This window comes from Pseudophryne corroboree, chromosome 11 (assembly GCF_028390025.1).
Source record: "Pseudophryne corroboree isolate aPseCor3 chromosome 11, aPseCor3.hap2, whole genome shotgun sequence".
Lineage (NCBI taxonomy): Eukaryota > Metazoa > Chordata > Amphibia > Anura > Myobatrachidae > Pseudophryne > Pseudophryne corroboree.
Window position 1 is genome coordinate 292,139,939 of NC_086454.1, and position 18,979 is coordinate 292,158,917.

General features: G+C 47.7%; 1 protein-coding gene across 1 annotated transcript in view; it reads right to left on the reverse strand.

The window, feature by feature from the left end:
* NOB1 (NIN1 (RPN12) binding protein 1 homolog) overlaps positions 1-18,979 on the reverse strand; it is a 77,044-nt gene that overhangs the window by 1,397 nt on the left and 56,668 nt on the right. The window contains exons 6-8 of the mRNA XM_063945463.1: positions 8,594-8,830; positions 7,387-7,484; positions 971-1,115 (exon numbers count right to left, since the gene is read on the reverse strand). Coding sequence (XP_063801533.1) covers positions 971-1,115; positions 7,387-7,484; positions 8,594-8,830 — 480 coding nt within the window. The remainder of the gene's footprint in view (positions 1-970; positions 1,116-7,386; positions 7,485-8,593; positions 8,831-18,979) is intronic.

An 18,979-nucleotide genomic window follows, 5' to 3' on the forward strand; every position in this document is an offset into this window, starting at 1 on the left:
AAGTGACCTGATATACTCAAAACACAAATAACTAGGACAGGGGATCTCAAACGTTTTTGAACCACGGCACCCTAGCGTATCAGAATTTTTTTCATGGCACGCCTAGGCCAAACGTTTCTTATTGAGAAATTAAAAAAAGAATAAATTAAGTAAAATTGTGTTTATAATATATGTCATTGCTAGGGTGGTGAGGGACAATATTTGCTTCTGTTGGGCCACATATTTTATGATTGTCAGCCACCAGCACTGGTTTTGCCTATTACATTGACCATAAATAATTTGAATCGGTCCTGGACCACCAATCCAAGGCATCCCTGCAAGTGCCCTAAGGCGCCACGGCACACAGTTTGAGAACCACTGCCCTAGAACACTACTTTGCCACCTGCTGGCCATAAGTGGAATAGCAAACGTCACAGTGCTGTTACATGATCAGTTTAGAAAAGTTTTACAAATAAGGTATAAATGGCTTTTCTTGTGTTTTACTCAGGAAACTTAACATAGTAGTACTATTCATGGTGTGTGGTATTGCCATGTTAAATTTCCTGTTTAAACAGACTGAGAAGTGGCGGCTCACTTCGTTAATGTACCCATTAAAGTGCACCCTTTACCTCAAAGCAACCAAAGCAGATATTCAGTTAATCTGTACACCATGGGCTCAATTCAATTCAGAGCTGATTAAATAGCGCCAGGAATATGCTCCCAGTGCTATTAAATTCTGCACGCTGTCATGTCAGGGAAGGCCGGTTCTCGCGGACTAAACAGGGTGTTTAGACGCAGGAATAGACACACTCTTTATCCATCTGCAATTTATATTCTTGTTAAGGCTTAATACATTTGGGCCCATGTTTCCTGCTGGTGGACTTCAAAGACCCTCAATATATTTCTCTGTGGCGGCTCATATTCTCATCAGTAGTTTACCACAAAAGGAGAACATCTCATGACCTGCAGTAGGGAGAGCGCGAGGTCTTACCCTCATCCCACGAGTGTTGAGCACTTTGGGATTCCGGGAGAAATGCATCTGCAAGCTGCCATCCTCATTCACGGACACAGCCACCTTCTTCAGAGTCAAATTTCCACAGTGTGGACAGAAGGACTTAGTCATGTCTGAAGTGGTCCTGAAAAACAGAAGAAACAATGCTATAAGTCTTTTCACCTAAGCACAAGTATATTTTCAGTTAAACCTGGGAATAAATGTTCTAGCTAAGCTAAAAGCTCTGAAACCGCCATGGGACCCAGCAGTGCCACCACCCTTAGGATCATCACTCCCCCTTCCCGCTTTCCCCGTTTGTCTTTGTGTCCTTATACATTAATAGAAGGTATGCCGCCAATATTTATGGCCTATGGTTTCTGCTTTGTGAATTCACTGCCATGGTGTTGCTAATTGTATATGCTTCTCAAGTCTAAATAAAGATTGCAAAAAATAAGAATTTACTTACCGATAATTCTATTTCTCGGAGTCCGTAGTGGATGCTGGGGTTCCTGAAAGGACCATGGGGAATAGCGGCTCCGCAGGAGACAGGGCACAAAAAAGTAAAGCTTTTACCAGATCAGGTGGTGTGCACTGGCTCCTCCCCCTATGACCCTCCTCCAGACTCCAGTTAGGTACTGTGCCCGGACGAGCGTACACAATAAGGGAGGCAATTTGAATCCCGGGTAAGACTCATACCAGCCACACCAATCACACCGTACAACTTGTGATCTAAACCCAGTTAACAGTATGATAACAGAAAGAGCCTCTTAAAGATGGCTCCTTAACAATATAACCCGAATTTGTTAACAATAACTATGTACAGTATTGCAGATAATCCGCACTTGGGATGGGCGCCCAGCATCCACTACGGACTCCGAGAAATAGAATTATCGGTAAGTAAATTCTTATTTTCTCTATCGTCCTAAGTGGATGCTGGGGTTCCTGAAAGGACCATGGGGATTATACCAAAGCTCCCAAACGGGCGGGAGAGTGCGGATGACTCTGCAGCACCGAATGAGAGAATTCCAAGTCCTCTTTTGCCAGGGTATCAAATTTGTAGAATTTTACAAACGTGTTTTCCCCCGACCACGTAGCTGCTCGACAGAATTGTAATGCCGAGACCCCTCGGGCAGCCGCCCAAGATGAGCCCACCTTCCTTGTGGAATGGGCCTTAACAGATTTAGGCTGTGGCAGGCCTGCCACAGAATGAGCAAGTTGAATTGTGTTACAAATCCAACGAGCAATCGTCTGCTTAGAAGCAGGGGCACCCAACTTGTTGGGTGCATATAGTATCAACAGCGAGTCAGATTTTCTGACTTCAGCCGTCCTTGAAATGTATATTTTTAAGGCTCTGACAACGTCCAACAACTTGGAGTCCTCCAAGTCGCCAGTGGCCGCAGGCACCACAATAGGTTGGTTCAGGTGAAACGCTGATACCACCTTAGGGAGAAAATGCGGACGAGTCCTCAGTTCTGCCCTATCCGAATGGAAGATTAGATAAGGCTTTTATAAGATAAAGCCGCCAATTCAGATACTCTCCTGGCGGAAGCCAGGGCCAGTAACATAGTCACTTTCCATGTGAGATATTTAAAATCCACCTTTTTCAATGGTTCAAACCAATGGGATTTGAGGAAATCTAAAACTACATTTAGATCCCACGGTGCCACCGGAGGCACCACAGGAGGCTGTATATGCAGTACTCCTTTAACAAAAGTCTGTACCTCAGGAACTGAGGCCAATTCTTTTTGGAAGAATATTGACAGGGCCGAAATTTGAACCTTAATAGATCTCAATTTGAGACCCATAGACAATCCTGATTGTAGGAAATGTAGGAAACGACCCAGTTGAAATTCCTCCGTCGGAACACTCCGATCCTCGCACCACGCGACATATTTTCGCCAAATGCGGTGATAATGTTTCGCGGTGACTTCCTTCCTTGCCTTAATCAAGGTAGGAATGACTTCTTCTGGAATGCCTTTCCCTTTTAGGATCTGGCGTTCAACCGCCATGCCGTCAAACGCAGCCGCGGTAAGTCTTGAAAGAGACAGGGACCCTGTTGTAGCAGGTCCCTTCTCAGAAGTAGAGGGCACGGGTCGTCCGTGACCAACTCTTGAAGTTCCGGGTACCAAGTCCTTCTTGGCCAATCCGGAGCCACTAGTATTGTTCTTACTCCTCCTCACCGTATAATCTTCAATACCTTTGGTATGAGAGGCAGAGGAGGAAACACATATACTGATTTGTACACCCAAGGTGTTACCAGTGCGTCCACAGCTATTGCCTGTGGATCTCTTGACCTGGCGCAATACTTGTCCAGTTTCTTGTTGAGGCGAGACGCCATCATGTCTACCATTGGTCTTTCCCAACAGTTTATTAGCATGTGGAAGACTTCTGGATGAAGACCCCCCTCTCCCGGGTGAATATCGTGTCTGCTGAGGAAGTCTGCTTCCCAGTTGTCCACGCCCGGGAAGAACACTGCTGACAGTGCTATTACGTGATTCTCCGCCCAGCGAAGAATCTTGGCAGCTTCTGCCATTGCACTCCTGCTTCTTGTGCCGCCCTGTCTGTTTACATGGGCGACCGCCGTGATGTTGTCCGACTGAATCAACACCGGTTTTCCTTGCAGGAGTGGTTCCGCCTGGCTTAGAGCATTTTAGATTGCTCTTAGTACCAGAATGTTTATGTGAAGAGACTTTTCCAGGTTCGTCCATACCCCCTGGAAGTTTCTTCCTTGTGTGACTGCTCCCCAACCTCTCAGGCTGGCGTCCGTGGTCACCAGGATCAAATCCTGTATGCCGAATCTGCGGCCCTCCAATAGATGAGCCTTTTGCAACCACCACAGAAGATATACCCTTGTCCTTGGCGACAGGGTTATTCGCAGGTGCATCTGAGGATGCGACCCTGACCATTTGTCCAACAGATCCCTTTGGAAAATTCTTGCATGGAATCTGCCGAATGGAATTGCTTCGTAAAAAGCCACCATTTTTCCCAGGACTCTTGTGCATTGATGTACAGACACCTTTCCTGGTTTTAGGAGGTTCCTGACAGGTCGGATAACTCCTTGACTTTTTCCTCGGGAAGAAAAACCTTTTTCTGAACCGTGTCCAGAATCATCCCTAGGAACAGCAGACGTATCGTCGGAAAACAGCTGCGATTCTTGGAATATTTAGAATCCAGTCGTGCCGTCGAAGAACTACTTTAGATAGTGCTCTTCCGACCTCCAACTGTTCTCTGGAACTTGCCCTTTTTAGGTCGTGCAAGTAAGGGATAATTTAGATGCCTTTTTTCTTTGAAGAAACATCTTTTCGGCCATTACCTTGGTAAAAAGGCCCGGGGTGCCGTGGATAATTCAAACGGCATCGTCTGAAACTGATATTGACAGTTCTGTACCACGAACCAGAGGTACCCTTGATGAGAAGGACAAAATTTGGACATGGAGGTAATCCTTGATGTCCAGGGACACCATATAGTCCCCTTTTTTCCGGTTCGCTATCACTGCTCTGAGTGACTTTATCTCGATTTGAACCTTTTATGTAAGTGTTCAAAACATTTTAGATTTAGACTATGTGTCACCAAGCCGTCTGGCTTCAGTACCACAATATAGTGTGGAAAAATAATACCCTTTTCCTTGTCGTAGGAGGGGTACTTTGATTATCACCTGCTGGATATACAGCTTGTGAATTGTTTCCAATGCTGCCTCCCTGTCGGAGGGAGCCGTTGGTAAAGCAGACTTCAGGAACCTGCGAGGAGAAGATGTCTCGACTCTCCAATCTTTACCCCTGGGATAATACTCGTACGATCTAGGGGTCAACTTGCGAGTGATCCCACTGCGCCCTGAGACTCTTGAGACTACCCCCCCACCTTGAGTCCGCTTGCACGGCCCCAGCGTCATGCTGAGGACTTGGCAGACGCGGTGGAGGGCTTCTTTTCCTGGGAAAGGGCTGCCTGCTGCAGTCTACTTCCCTTACCTCTATGTCTGGGCAGATATGACTGGCCTTTTGCCTGCATGCCCTCATGGGAAAGGAAAGATTGAGGCTGAAAAGACGGTGTCTTTTTTAGCTGAGATGTAACTTGGGGTAACAAAGGTTGGATTTCCCAGCTGTTGCTGTGGTCCCCAGGTCCGATGGACCGACCCCCAAATAACTCCTTCCCTTTATACAGCAATACTTCCATCTGCCGTATGGGATCTGTATCACCTGACCACTGTCGTGTCCCTGACATCTTCTGGGAGATATGGACAACGCACTTATCTTGATGCCAGAGAGCAAATATCCCTCTGTGCATCTCACATACATATATATAGAATGCATCCTATTAAATGCTCTACATGAATAAAATATTTTCAGTCAGGGAATCCGACCAAGCCAACCCAGCACTGCATCTCCAGGCTGATGGCGATCGCTGGTCGCAGTATAACCACCGTATGTGTGTATATACTTTTTAGGATATTTTTCCAGCTTCCTATCAGCTGGCTCCTTGAGGGCGGCCGTATCTGGAGACGGTAACGCCACTTGATAAGCGTGTGAGCGCCTTATCACCCTAAGGGGTGTTTCCCAACGTACCCTAATTTCTGGCGGGAAAGGGTATAACGCCAATATTTGCTATCGGGGTAACCCTACGCATCATCACACACTTCATTTTATTTTATCTGATTCAGGAAAAACTACAGGTAGTTTTTTCCACTCCCACATAATACCCTTTCTTGTGGTACTTGTAGTATCAGAAACACGTAACACCTCCTTCATTGCCCTTAACGTGTGGCCCTAATGAGAAATACGTTTGTTTATTCACCGTCGACACTGTAGTCAGTGTCCGTGTCTGTGTCTGTGTCGACCGACTGAGGTAAATGGGCGTTTTTAAACCCCTGACGGTGTTTCTGAGACGCCTGGACCGGTCCTAATAGATTGTCGGCCGTCTCATGTCGTCAACCGACCTTGCAGCGTGTTGACATTCTCACGTAATTCTCTAAATAAGCCATCCATTCCGGTGTCGACTCCCTAGAGAGTGACATCACCATTACAGGCAATTTCTCCGCCTCCTCACCAACATCGTCCTCATACATGTCGACACACACGTACCGACACACAGCACACACACCGGGAATGCTCTGACAGAGGACAGGACCCACTAGCCCTTTGGGGAGACAGAGGGAGAGTCTGCCAGCACACACCAAAAACGCTATAATTATATAGGGACAACCTTATATAAGTGTTTCTCCCTTATAGCATCTTTTATATATATACAATATCGCCAAAATCAGTGCCCCCCCTCTCTGTTTTAACCCTGTTTCTGTAGTGCAGTGCAGGGGAGAGCCTGGGAGCCTTCTCTCCAGCTTTTCTGTGAGAGAAAATGGCGCTGTGTGCTGAGGAGATAGGCCCCGCCCCTTTTACGGCGGGCTCGTCTCCCGCTATTTTTGAAGTTAGGCAGGGGTTAAATATCTCCATATAGCCTCTGTGGGCTATATGTGAGGTATTTTTTGCCTCTAATAAGGTTTTTATTTGCCTCTCAGAGCGCCCCCCCCAGCGCTCTGCACCCTCAGTGACTGTTGTGTGAAGTGTGCTGAGAGGAAAATGGCGCACAGCTGCAGTGCTGTGCGCTACCTTTATGAAGACTCAGGAGTCTTCAGCCGCCGATTTTGGACCTCTTCTCTCTTCAGCGTCTGCAAGGGGGCCGGCGGCGCGGCTCCGGTGACCATCCAGGCTGTACCTGTGATCGTCCCTCTGGAGCTAGTGTCCAGTAGCCAAGCAGCAAATCCACTCTGCACGCAGGTGAGTTCACTACTTCTCCCCTAAGTCCCTCGTTGCAGTGATCCTGTTGCCAGCAGGACTCACTGTAAAGTAAAAAACCTAAGCTAAACTTTCTCTAAGCAGCTCTTTAGGAGAGCCACCTAGATTGCACCCTTCTCGTTCGGGCACAAAATCTAACTGGAGTCTGGAGGAGGGTCATAGGGGGAGGAGCCAGTGCACACCACCTGATCTGGTAAAAGCTTTACTTTTTTGTGCCCTGTCTCCTGCGGAGCCGCTATTCCCCATGGTCCTTTCAGGAACCCCAGCATCCACTTAGGACGATAGAGAAAAGATATAGAAATGCAGCTAGGAAACAACTTGCTAACCAATCAGCTTCTACCTATCATTTCATCGAATGTATTTGATATATGCCGGCTACAATCTGATTGGTCCCGATTGGCCCTTCTCTTTAGAAGCTTTGATACAGCTCCCCCCAAAGCTACTGTCATTTGACAAGCTGTTGCAAGAATTTAGAGAGAATGAAAAAAAAAAAAAAAAGGATCCACACATTTTTACCAGTCTGATTGTCCCATTCAGCATCTATGCATAGAGGAAAGGATCACCTCTATATCCATTCTATTGCCAGGAGATCAATCAAACCACTAGTATAAGACAGAACACACAGACACTCACTTGAAACAGCCATGGCAGCGCAAGATGTAGTTTCTAGTCTGGCGGATGAGCATCCCATCCACGGACAACACATGGAGTCCCATCTGTATGAGAAGGTTCTGAAGAAAGGAGAGCAGCATTAAGATACAGTGTTCAGGAGCCAAAAGCTGTAGCTCTGAGCCAGGGGCCTTGTGAGCTGCACAGAACACTATAATGTGACCGTTCTAGTTACTACAATCAGTCTTAGAACTAGAGAGGTGCGGGTTCGGATTTACCCGGATCTCAAGCGGCATCTGATTGGCTCTCGGATAGCACGTGTTTTGGATAGCCAATAAGAAAAAGCCAGTAAAATCCAAACTTGCATTAATTTTGGCATTAAGAACAGAGTATATCCGAACCCGCACATCTCTACTTATAACCACAGTAGCTCGTGCTTTATAAATATCAGAAGTATGCTCCCAAAAACTGATTATTTTGTATTTTTCCTCAACAATTCAGGTATCTGTTAATTATATGTCTAGCAGTAAAAGGAGAAGGAAAGGTGTTTGATGCAGCCAGCGTCTTCTGCCGAGTCTTTCCTTCCAATAAAATTAAAACAGTTCATCAGCTCTCAAAAATATAAGTTCTGTAACTTAGAGACATTATTAAACATGTCTGGGGAAGGGGGAGGAAAAAGGCCTGGACAGTGCTTAAAGAAGAAATATTTTACGTTAAACATTCTCAGGAGACATGTAGTATACACTCTTTGTTTAACTTACTTGGAATTGATTACCAATTGATTAAATGTATAATACTGCGGTTTAGGGTCACTTTTGCGCAACATGTTTGTACTTTAAAACCACTTAACTGACGATTTATTTCACCGAAAACCGCTCCGAAAATTTACGTTTTCTTTTTATGAGTGAATTAGGTGAAGATCATGAATTAACCCTATCCCAAATGATTTTAGTTAAAATAAATAAATAAAGGACCCCCCCCCCCCCCCCAAATCAGCGAAACATCGAACGGGAGCATCTGATGCGACCATGCCAGGCAAGTGGTTAAGAGGGAAACAAAAAACATGGCGGTCACCGAAGTAGCTGGGTTGCGACTCTTATTTAGGGAGAGGAGTTCTGGAGTCCTAGCATTGTTAGAACAAAGAAGATAATGTAATGGGATACACTGGAAAGATAAAGATGGGGCAAGCAGTAATTGCCTTATGAGAATATGAATCATTGAGCTGCAATACCTGCATAGCAAAATCTGTAGTCAAGCAGCCGACCACTACATTAACCGGAGCCTCTCGCGTGCCAGAGTCCTGATGAATCTGTTTGATGTTACTGGGTGTAATCCAGCCTCCGTCATGGTCACCCTCTTCCTCCTCCTCACTGGATGATTGTTCCACAGAGTTGCCCTGATCATCGGATATGGGAGCTGCTGATATTACTGACTCTTGGCTGCTAGTTACAGACACCAACTGTGCATTCTGCAGTGGCAAAAACAAATAAGCGTTATCACCTTAATATTATTTATTACCAGTTATTTATATAGCGCAAACATATTCCGCCGCGCTTTACATAGACTATTTGGCCATTCACATCAGTCCCTGCCCCAGTGGAGCTTACACTCTATATTCCCTATCACATGTACACGCACACACATTCAAGCTACGGTTAATTTTGTTGGGAGCCAATTAACCTACCAGTATATTTTGGGATTGTGTGAGGAAACCGGAGTACCCAGGGTAAAGATATCTATGCCTCTTTTTTCAATGCAGTAAAAAATTAGACTGATGCCTATCATTTATCCCAGTAGTTGTCAGGAAAGTATTCTGCAATTGTGGACTCAGGATACCCTTTTTCTTTTGGTTTGGGAAAAGGAGATTTATGGTAGACTTACCATTGTTAAATATCTTTATGCGAGGTACACTGGATTCCACAGGGAATAACATTGGGGAGTGTAGAGTTGGATCTTGATCCGAGGCACCAACAGGCTTAAGCTTTGACTGTTCCCAGGATGCACTGCACCGCCTCCTCTATAGCCCCGCCTCCAGGCGCTGGAGCTCAGTTTTGTTAAACAGTCCAATGCAGTAGCAGGTAAGAGAGACGGTAGATGTTAGTCACAAAGAACCACATTCTTATGACAGGAGAAGGGACTAATGCCATACAAACCCAAAGCAGCTAAGTGCGTCAGGGTGGGCGCCCTGTGGAATCCAGTGTACCTCGCAGAAAGAGATTTAACAATGGTAAGTCTTACCATAAATCTCCTTTTCTGCAGTGGGGTACACTGGTATTCCACAGGGAATAACATCGGGGATGTCCTAAAGCAGTTCCTCATGGGAGGGTACACACTGTATCGGACACAAGAACACGGCGTCCAAAGGAAGCATCCTGGGAGGCGGCAGTATCAAAGGCATAAAACCTGATGAACGTGTTCACTGAGGACCACGTAGCCGCCTTGCACAATTGTTCTGCGGACGCACCACGGTGGGCCGCCCAAGAAGGTCCAACCGACAGAGTAGAATGGGCCTTGATAGCAGCAGGAGCTGGGAGCTCAGCCTGCGCATAAGCTTGTGCAATCACCATTCTAATCCATCTGGCCAAGGTTTGCTTATTCGCAAGCCAGCCACGTTTGTGAAAACAAAAGTAGAAAAAGGGAATTTGACCTCCTGATGGAGGCCGTCCTTTCACATAAACACGGAGAGCCCGTACCACATCCAAAGATCGTTATTTGGAGAATAGACCAGAAGAAGAGGCGAAGGCCAGAACCACAATCTCCTGGTTAAGGTGAAAAGATACCACCTTAGGCAAATAACCAGGGCGAGTTTGAAGAACAGCCTGGTCACGGTGAAAAATCAGAAAGGGTGGACGACAGGACAAAGCGCCTAAGTCTGACACCCTCCTAGCAGAGGCAATAGCCAACAGAAATTTGACCTTAAGCGTAAGACATTTAAGGTCCACAGATTCAAGAGGTTCAAATGGAGACTCGTGCAGAGCATTCAAGACGACAGACAGATCCCATGGAGCCACAGGAGGGACATATGGAGGCTGAATCCGTAAAACACCCTGAGTGAAAGTGTGAACGTCAGGAAGAGACGCAATTTTTCTCTGAAACCACATCGACAAGGCAGATATATGAACCTTGAGGGAGGCCAGACGAAGGCCCAAGTCTAGGCCTTGCTGTAGAAAAGCCAACAGTCTGGAAGTTTTGAAAGTATATGCATCATAATTCTAAGCAGCACACCAGGTGAAGTAAGAATTCCAGACCCTGTAATAAATCCGAGCCGAAGCTGGTTTACGGGCTTTCAACATAGTTTGAATGACTGCCTCAGAGAATCCTTTTGCTCTCAGGAGTGATGCTTCAAGAGCCACGCCGTCAAAGCCAGTCTGGCCAGGTCCGGGTAGACACAAGGGCCCTGAACGAGGAAGTCCGGGAGGACGCTCTATCGAGAGACCCTGAAGGTCTGAGAACCAATGCCGTCTGAGCCACGCTGGAGCGACTAGTAGTATTCCTCCTTCTTGCTTGAACTTCCGTATTACCCTGGGCAGAAGTGACACTGGAGGGAACACGTATAGCAGCCGAAAGTTCCATGGAAGTGCCAGTGCGTCCACGAACGCTGCTTGAGGATCCCTTGTCCTTGCTCCGAAAACTGGAACCTTGTGATTGTGTCGAGATGCCATCAGGTCTACATCTGGTAGGCCCCACTTGTTCACTAGGAGTTGAAAGACTTCGGGATGAAGATTCCACTCTCTGGCGTGCACGTCCTGAAGACTGAGGAAGTCCGTTTCCCAGTTGAGGACCCCCGGAATGAACACTGCCGATATGGCTGGCACATGGCGTTCCGCCCATTGGAGGAATTTTGCACTTCCATCACTGCCATGCGGTTTCGAGTGCCGCCTTCATGATTTATGTACGCCACCGTGGTGGCGTTGTCGGACTGTACTTGAACAGGCCTGTTCTGTACCAGAGGCAAGGCCAGTGTCAACGCATTGAACAGTGCCCGCAATTCCAGAATGTTTATCGGGAGGAGAGATTCCTCCCTGGTCCACTGACCCTGGAGAAAGTGTTGCTCCAACACCGCGCCCCAACCTCGCAGACTGGCGTCCGTTGTCAGGAGGACCCAGTTGGAGATCCTGAAGGGACGGCCCCTGCTCAACTGTTGGTCCTGAAGCCACCAGCTCAGTGACAGACAAACCTCCGGAATAAAGGAGATCATTTGAGACCTAATCCGATGAGGCAGGCCGTCCCATTTGGAAAGGATTAACCTCTGCCGAGGACGGGAATGAAATTGAGCGTACTCCGCCATGTCGAAGGCCTACACCATGAGGCCTAGTACTTGCATTGCCGAGTGTATTGACAATCTCTGGCGAGAGAGGAAGCATCTGATCTTTTCCTGAAGTTTCAAGAGCTTCTCCAGAGACAGAAACAGTCTTTGGCTGTGTCCAGCAGCGCCCCCAGGTGCACCATGCTCCGAGCAGGGACCAGCAAGGACTTCTTCCAATTGATGAGCCACCCGTGGGCTTGTAGGAATTGGACAGACATCTCCAGTTGACTGAGGACGACATCTTTGGAGTTTGCCAGAATCAGCAAGTCGTCCAGATACGGCAGGATCCTGATTCCCTGACGACGGAGGAAAGCCGTCATCACGGCCATAACCTTGGTGAAAATCTGAGGTGCCGTGGCCAGTCCAAATGGCAGAGCCTGGAACTGAAAATGAAGGTTGCCAATAGCAAACCGCAGATATTGCTGACGCGACATGGCAATAGGTATGTGCAGGTAAGAATCCTGTATGTCCAGGGATACCATATAGTCTTCGGGTTCCATGGCAAGCACAATACAGCGCAGAGTTTCCATACGGAATTTGGACACTCTTACAAACTTGTTCAATGATTTGAAGTTGAGGATAGGCTGGAAAGACCAATTCGGTTTTGGAACTAGAAACAGGGTCGAATAGTATCCCCTGCCTCTCTGGGACAGAGGTACCGGCACTACCACTCCTGTTTCCAGGATGGATTGTACAACCAGGTGTAGAGCTTGAGTTTTCAACGGATCCGAAGGAATAACCGGTGAACAGAACTGGCGAGGGGGACATCTCTTGAACGAGATTGCGTACCCGTGAGAGACAACTTCCCGCACCCAGGAGTCCAAAGTGGTCTTTAACCAGGCCTGGGCGAACTGCAGAAGTCGGCCTCCCACCCTGGGGGTCCCCCAGGGGGAGGCCCGCCCCATCATGCAGCAGGCTTGTCTTGTTTGGAAGCAGGCTGACGGGTGGCCCAGGATTGTTTAGATTTGGGCTTAGTGGTTTTGGAAGTATGAGCCTGTCTCGAGTACGCCTGACCTTTTGCTTTGCTTGGAGGTCGAAAGGAACGAAAAGTGGTACTCTTAGCCTTCTGAGCAGAAGGATTAGTACTTGGGAGAAACGCAGTCTTGGCAGGCGCCAGATCCTCCCCAAAAAGTATGTCTCCCTTGAAGGGAAGTCCCTCCAAGGTCTTTTTTGAGTCCAGGTCCACTTTCCAGGACCTCAACCACAGAATCCGGCGAGCTAGGATAGATGTAGTTGATGCCTTGGCCGCCACGACCCCTGCATCACAGGCCGCCTCCTGAATATAGTGAGAGGCTGTGGTAATATATAAGACAGATATTGTCTGGAAGCGTCATAAAAATCCTGAGGTAGCTCATCCTCAATTGCCTGAATCCATGCTTCAATTCCGTTTTGCCGCCCAAGAGGCAGCCATAGTGGGTCTATGTACAACAGCGGTAAGAGTGTAAATAGACTTCATGCATCCCTCCACACGCTTATCTGTCGGTTCCTTCAGTGAGGTGACAGTGGTGACAGGCAGAGTAGATGACACCACAAGACAGGCGACATGAGAGTCCACCGGCGGTGGGGTTTACCACTTGTTCCTCCGCAGGGATAGGATAACAAGCTAGCATCTTTTTAGACAGGGAAAACTTCTTTCCTGGAGATGACCAGGATTCCTGACATATGTAAATTAAAAGGTCAGAATGTGGTAAAACAACTTTAGCAACCTTCGTTTAAATTTATCAGGTTTCTCAGATTGTAACAGGAGGCTCAATGTCATCATCAATTTGGAGAATCAGCTTGATAGCCTCCACAAGGTCAGGAACATCAACCTGGGTTGTAGATTCCTCCTCAGAAGCAACTGTATCAGTGTCTGACGGATCAGTATATTCCCATCTTCAGCGGAAGAATAATCCAAAAAAATAAGAATTTACTTACCGATAATTCTATTTCTCGGAGTCCGTAGTGGATGCTGGGGTTCCTGAAAGGACCATGGGGAATAGCGGCTCCGCAGGAGACAGGGCACAAAAGTAAAGCTTTCCGATCAGGTGGTGTGCACTGGCTCCTCCCCCTATGACCCTCCTCCAAGCCAGTTAGGTACTGTGCCCGGACGAGCGTACACAATAAGGGAGGAATTTTGAATCCCGGGTAAGACTCATACCAGCCACACCAATCACACCGTACAACTTGTGATCTAAACCCAGTTAACAGTATGATAACAGCGGAGCCTCTGAAAAGATGGCTCACAACAATAATAACCCGATTTTTGTAACTATGTACAAGTATTGCAGATAATCCGCACTTGGGATGGGCGCCCAGCATCCACTACGGACTCCGAGAAATAGAATTATCGGTAAGTAAATTCTTATTTTCTCTATCGTCCTAGTGGATGCTGGGGTTCCTGAAAGGACCATGGGGATTATACCAAAGCTCCCAAACGGGCGGGAGAGTGCGGATGACTCTGCAGCACCGAATGAGAGAACTCCAGGTCCTCCTTAGCCAGAGTATCAAATTTGTAAAATTTAACAAACGTGTTTGCCCCTGACCAAGTAGCTGCTCGGCAAAGTTGTAAAGCCGAGACCCCTCGGGCAGCCGCCCAAGATGAGCCCACCTTCCTTGTGGAATGGGCATTTACATATTTTGGCTGTGGCAGGCCTGCCACAGAATGTGCAAGCTGAATTGTATTACACATCCAACTAGCAATAGTCTGCTTAGAAGCAAGAGCACCCAGTTTGTTGGGTGCATACAGGATAACAGCAAGTCAGTTTTCCTGACTCCAGCCGTCCTGGAACATATTTTCAGGGCCCTGACAACATCTAGCAACTTGGAGTCCTCCAAGTCCCTAGTAGGTGCAAGGCACCACAATAAGCTGGTTCAGGTGAAACACTGACACCACCTTAGGGAGAGAACTGGGGACGAGTCCGCAGCTCTGCCCTGTCCGAATGGACAAACAGATATGGGCTTTTTTGAGAAAAAACCACCAATTTGACACTCGCCTGGTCCAGGCCAGGGCCAAGAGCATGGTCACTTTTCATGTGAGATGCTCCAAATCCACAGATTTGACTGGTTTTAAACCAATGTGATTTGAGGAATCCCAGAACTACGTTGAGATCCCACAGTGCCACTGGAGGCACAAAAGGGGGTTGTATATGCAATACTCCCTTGACAAACTTCTGGACTTCAGGAACTGAAGCCAATTCTTTCTGGAAGAAAATCGACAGGGCCGAAATTTGAACCTTAATGGACCCCAATTTGAGGCCCATAGACACTCCTGTTTGCAGGAAATGCAGGAAACGACCGAGTTGAAATTTCTTTGTGGGGCCTTCCTGGCCTCACACCACGCAACATATTTTCGCCACATGTGGTGATAATGTTGTGCGGTCACCTCCTTTCTGGCTTTGACCAGGGTAGGAATGACCTCTTCCGGAATGCCTTTTTCCTTTAGGATCCGGCTTTCCACCGCCATGCCGACAAACGCAGCTGCGGTAAGTCTTGGAACAGACATGGTACTTGCTGAAGCAAGTCCCTTCTTAGCGGCAGAGGCCATAAGACCTCTGTAAGCATCTCTTGAAGTTCCGGGTACCAAGTCCTTCTTGGCCAATCCGGAGCCATGAGTATAGTTCTTACTCCTCTACGTCTTATAATTCTCAGCACCTTAGGTATGAGAAGCAGAGGAGGGAACACATACACCGACTGGTACACCCACGGTGTTACCAGAACGCCCACAGCTATTGCCTGAGGGTCTCTTGACCTGGCGCAATACCTGTCCCGTTTTTTGTTCAGACGGGACGCCATCATGTCCACCTTTGGTATTTCCCAACGGTTTACAATCATGTGGAAAAAAAAAACTTCCCGATGAAGTTTCCACTCTCCTGGGTGGAGGTCGTGCCTGCTGAGGAAGTCTGCTTCCCAGTTTCCATTCCCGGGATGAAACACTGCTGACAGTGCTATCACATGATTTTCCGCCCAGCGAAAAGTCCTTGCAGTTTTTGCCATTGCCCTCCTGCTTCTTGTGTCGCCCTGTCTGTTTACGTGGGCGACTGCCGTGATGTTTTTCCCACTGGATCAATACCGGCTGACCTTGAAGCAGAGGTCTTGCTAAGCTTAGAGCATTATAAATTTACCCTTAGCTCCAGTATATTTATGTGGAGAAAAGTCTCCAGACTTGATCACACTCCCTGGAAATTTTTTCCTTGTGTGACTGCTCCCCAGCCTCTCGGGCTGGGCTCCGTGGTCACCAGCATCCAATCCTGAATGCCGAATCTGCGGCCCTCTAGAAGATGAGCACTCTATAACCACCACAGGAGAGACACCCTTGTCCTTGGGTATAGGGTTATCCGCTGATGCATCTGAAGATGCGATCCGGACCATTTGTCCAGCAGATCCCACTGAAAAGTTCTTGCGTGAAATCTGCCGAATGGAATTGCTTCGTAGGAAGCCACCATTTTTACCAGGACCCTTGTGCAATGATGCACTGTTTTTAGGAGGTTCCTGACTAGCTCGGATAACTCCCTGGCTTTCTCTTCCGGGAGAAACACCTTTTTCTGGACTGTGTCCAGAATCATCCCTAGGCACAGCAGACGTGTCGTCGGGATCAGCTGCAATTTTGGAATATTTAGAATCCACCCGTGCTGTTGTAGCAGTATCCGAGATAGTGCTACTCCGACCTCCAACTGTTCCCTGGACTATGCCCTTATCAGGAGATCGTCCAAGTAAGGGATAATGAAGACGCCTTTTCTTCGAAGAAGAATCATCATTTCGGCCATTACCTTGGTAAAGACCCGGGGTGCCGTGGACAATCCAAACGGCAGCGTCTGAAACTGATAGTGACAGTTCTGCACCACGAACCTGAGGTACCCTTAGTGAGAAGGGCAAATTTGGGACATAGAGGTAAGCATCCCTGATGTCCCGGGACACTATATAGTCCCCTTCTTCCTGGTTCGTTATCACTGCTCTGAGTGACTCCATCTTGATTTGAACCTTTGTAAGTGTTCAAAAAAAATTTTTTAGAATAAGTCTCACCTAGCCTTCTGGCTTCAGTACCACAATATAGTGTGGAATAATACCCCTTTTCTTGTAGTAGGAGGGGTAATTTAATTATCACCTGCTGGGAATACAGCTTGTGAATTTTTTCCCATACTGCCTCCTTGTCGGAGGGAGACCTTGGTAAAGCAGACTTCAGGAGCCTGCGAAGGGGAAACGTCTCGACATTCCAATCTGTACCCCTGGGATACTACTTGTAGGATCCAGGGGTCCTGTACGGTCTCAGCGCCATGCTGAGAACTTGTCAGAAGCGGTGGAACGCTTCTGTTCCTGGGAATGGGCTGCCTGCTGCAGTCTTCTTCCCTTTCCTCTATCCCTGGGCAGATATGATCTTATAGGGACGAAAGGACTGAGGCTGAAAAGACGGTGTCTTTTTCTGCAGAGATGTGACTTAGGGTAAAAAACGGTGGATTTTCCAGCAGTTGCCGTGGCCACCAGGTCCGATGGACCGACCCCAAATAACTCCTCTTCCTTTATACGGCAATACACCTTTGTGCCGTTTGGAATCTGCATCACCTGACCACTGTCGTGTCCATAACATCTTCTGGCAGTTATGGACATCGCATTTACTCATGATGCCAGAGTGCAAATATCCCTCTGTGCATCTCGCATATATAGAAATGCATCCTTTAAATGCTCTATAGTCAATAAAATACTGTCCCTGTCAAGGGTATCAATATTTTTAGTCAGGGAATCCGACCAAGCCACCCCAGCTCTGCACATCCAGGCTGAGGCGATCGCTGGTCGCAGTATAACACCAGTATGTGTGTATATACTTTTTATGATATTTTCCAGCCTCCTGTCAGCTGGTCCTTGAGGACGGCCCTATCTATAGACGGTACCGCCACTTGTTTTGATAAGCGTGTGAGCGCCTTATCCACCCTAAGGGGTGTTTCCCAACGCGCCCTAACTTCTGGCGGGAAAGGGTATACCGCCCATAATTTTCTATCGGGGGGAACCCACGCATCATCACACACTTTATTTAATTTATCTGATTCAGGAAAAACTATGGTAGTTTTTTCACATCCCACATAATACCCTCTTTTGTGGTACTTGTAGTATCAGAAATATGTAACACCTCCTTCATTGCCTTTAACGTGTGGCCCTAATAAGGAATACGTTTGTTTATTCACCGTCGACACTGGATTCAGTGTCCCTGTCTGTGTCTGTGTCGACCGACTAAAGTAAACGGGCGTTTTAAAACCCCTGACGGTGTTTTTGAGACGTCTGGACCGGTACTAATTGTTTGTCGGCCGTCTCATGTCGTCAACCGACCTTGCAGCGTGTTGACATTATCACGTAATTCCCTAAATAAGCCATCCATTCCGGTGTCGACTCCCTAGAGAGTGACATCACCATTACAGGCAATTGCTCCGCCTCCTCACCAACATCGTCCTCCTACATGTCGACACACACGTACCGACACACAGCACACACACAGGGAATGCTCTGATAGAGGACAGGACCCACTAGCCCTTTGGAGAGACAGAGGGAGAGTTTGCCAGCACACACCAAAAACGCTATAATTATATAGGGACAACCTTATATAAGTGTTTTCCCTTATAGCATCTTTTTTATATATTTCTAGCGCCAAATTAGTGCCCCCCCTCTCTGTTTTAACCCTGTTTCTGTAGTGCAGTGCAGGGGAGAGCCTGGGAGCCTTCCCTCCAGCCTTTCTGTGAGGGAAAATGGCGCTGTGTGCTGAGGAGATAGGCCCCGCCCCTTTTTCGGCGGCCTCGTCTCCCGCTCTTAACGGATTCTGGCAGGGGTTAAATATCTCCATATAGCCTCCGGAGGCTATATGTGAGGTATTTTTAGCCAAAATAGGTATTCATTTGCCTCCCAGGGCGCCCCCCTCCCAGCGCCCTGCACCCTCAGTGACTGCCGTGTGAAGTGTGCTGAGAGGAAAATGGCACACAGCTGCAGTGCTGTGCGCTACCTTTAGAAGACTGAGGAGTCTTCTGCCGCCGATTCTGGACCTCTTCTTACTTCAGCATCTGCAAGGGGGCCGGCGGCAAGGCTCCGGTGACCATCCAGGCTGTACCTGTGATCGTCCCTCTGGAGCTGATGTCCAGTAGCCAAGAAGCCAATCCATCCTGCACGCAGGTGAGTTCACTTCTTCTCCCCTAAGTCCCTCGTTGCAGTGATCCTGTTGCCAGCAGGACTCACTGTAAAATAAAAAACCTAAGCTAAACTTTTCTAAGCAGCTCTTTAGGAGAGCCACCTAGATTGCACCCTTCTCGGCCGGGCACAAAAATCTAACAGGCTTGGAGGAGGGTCATAGGGGGA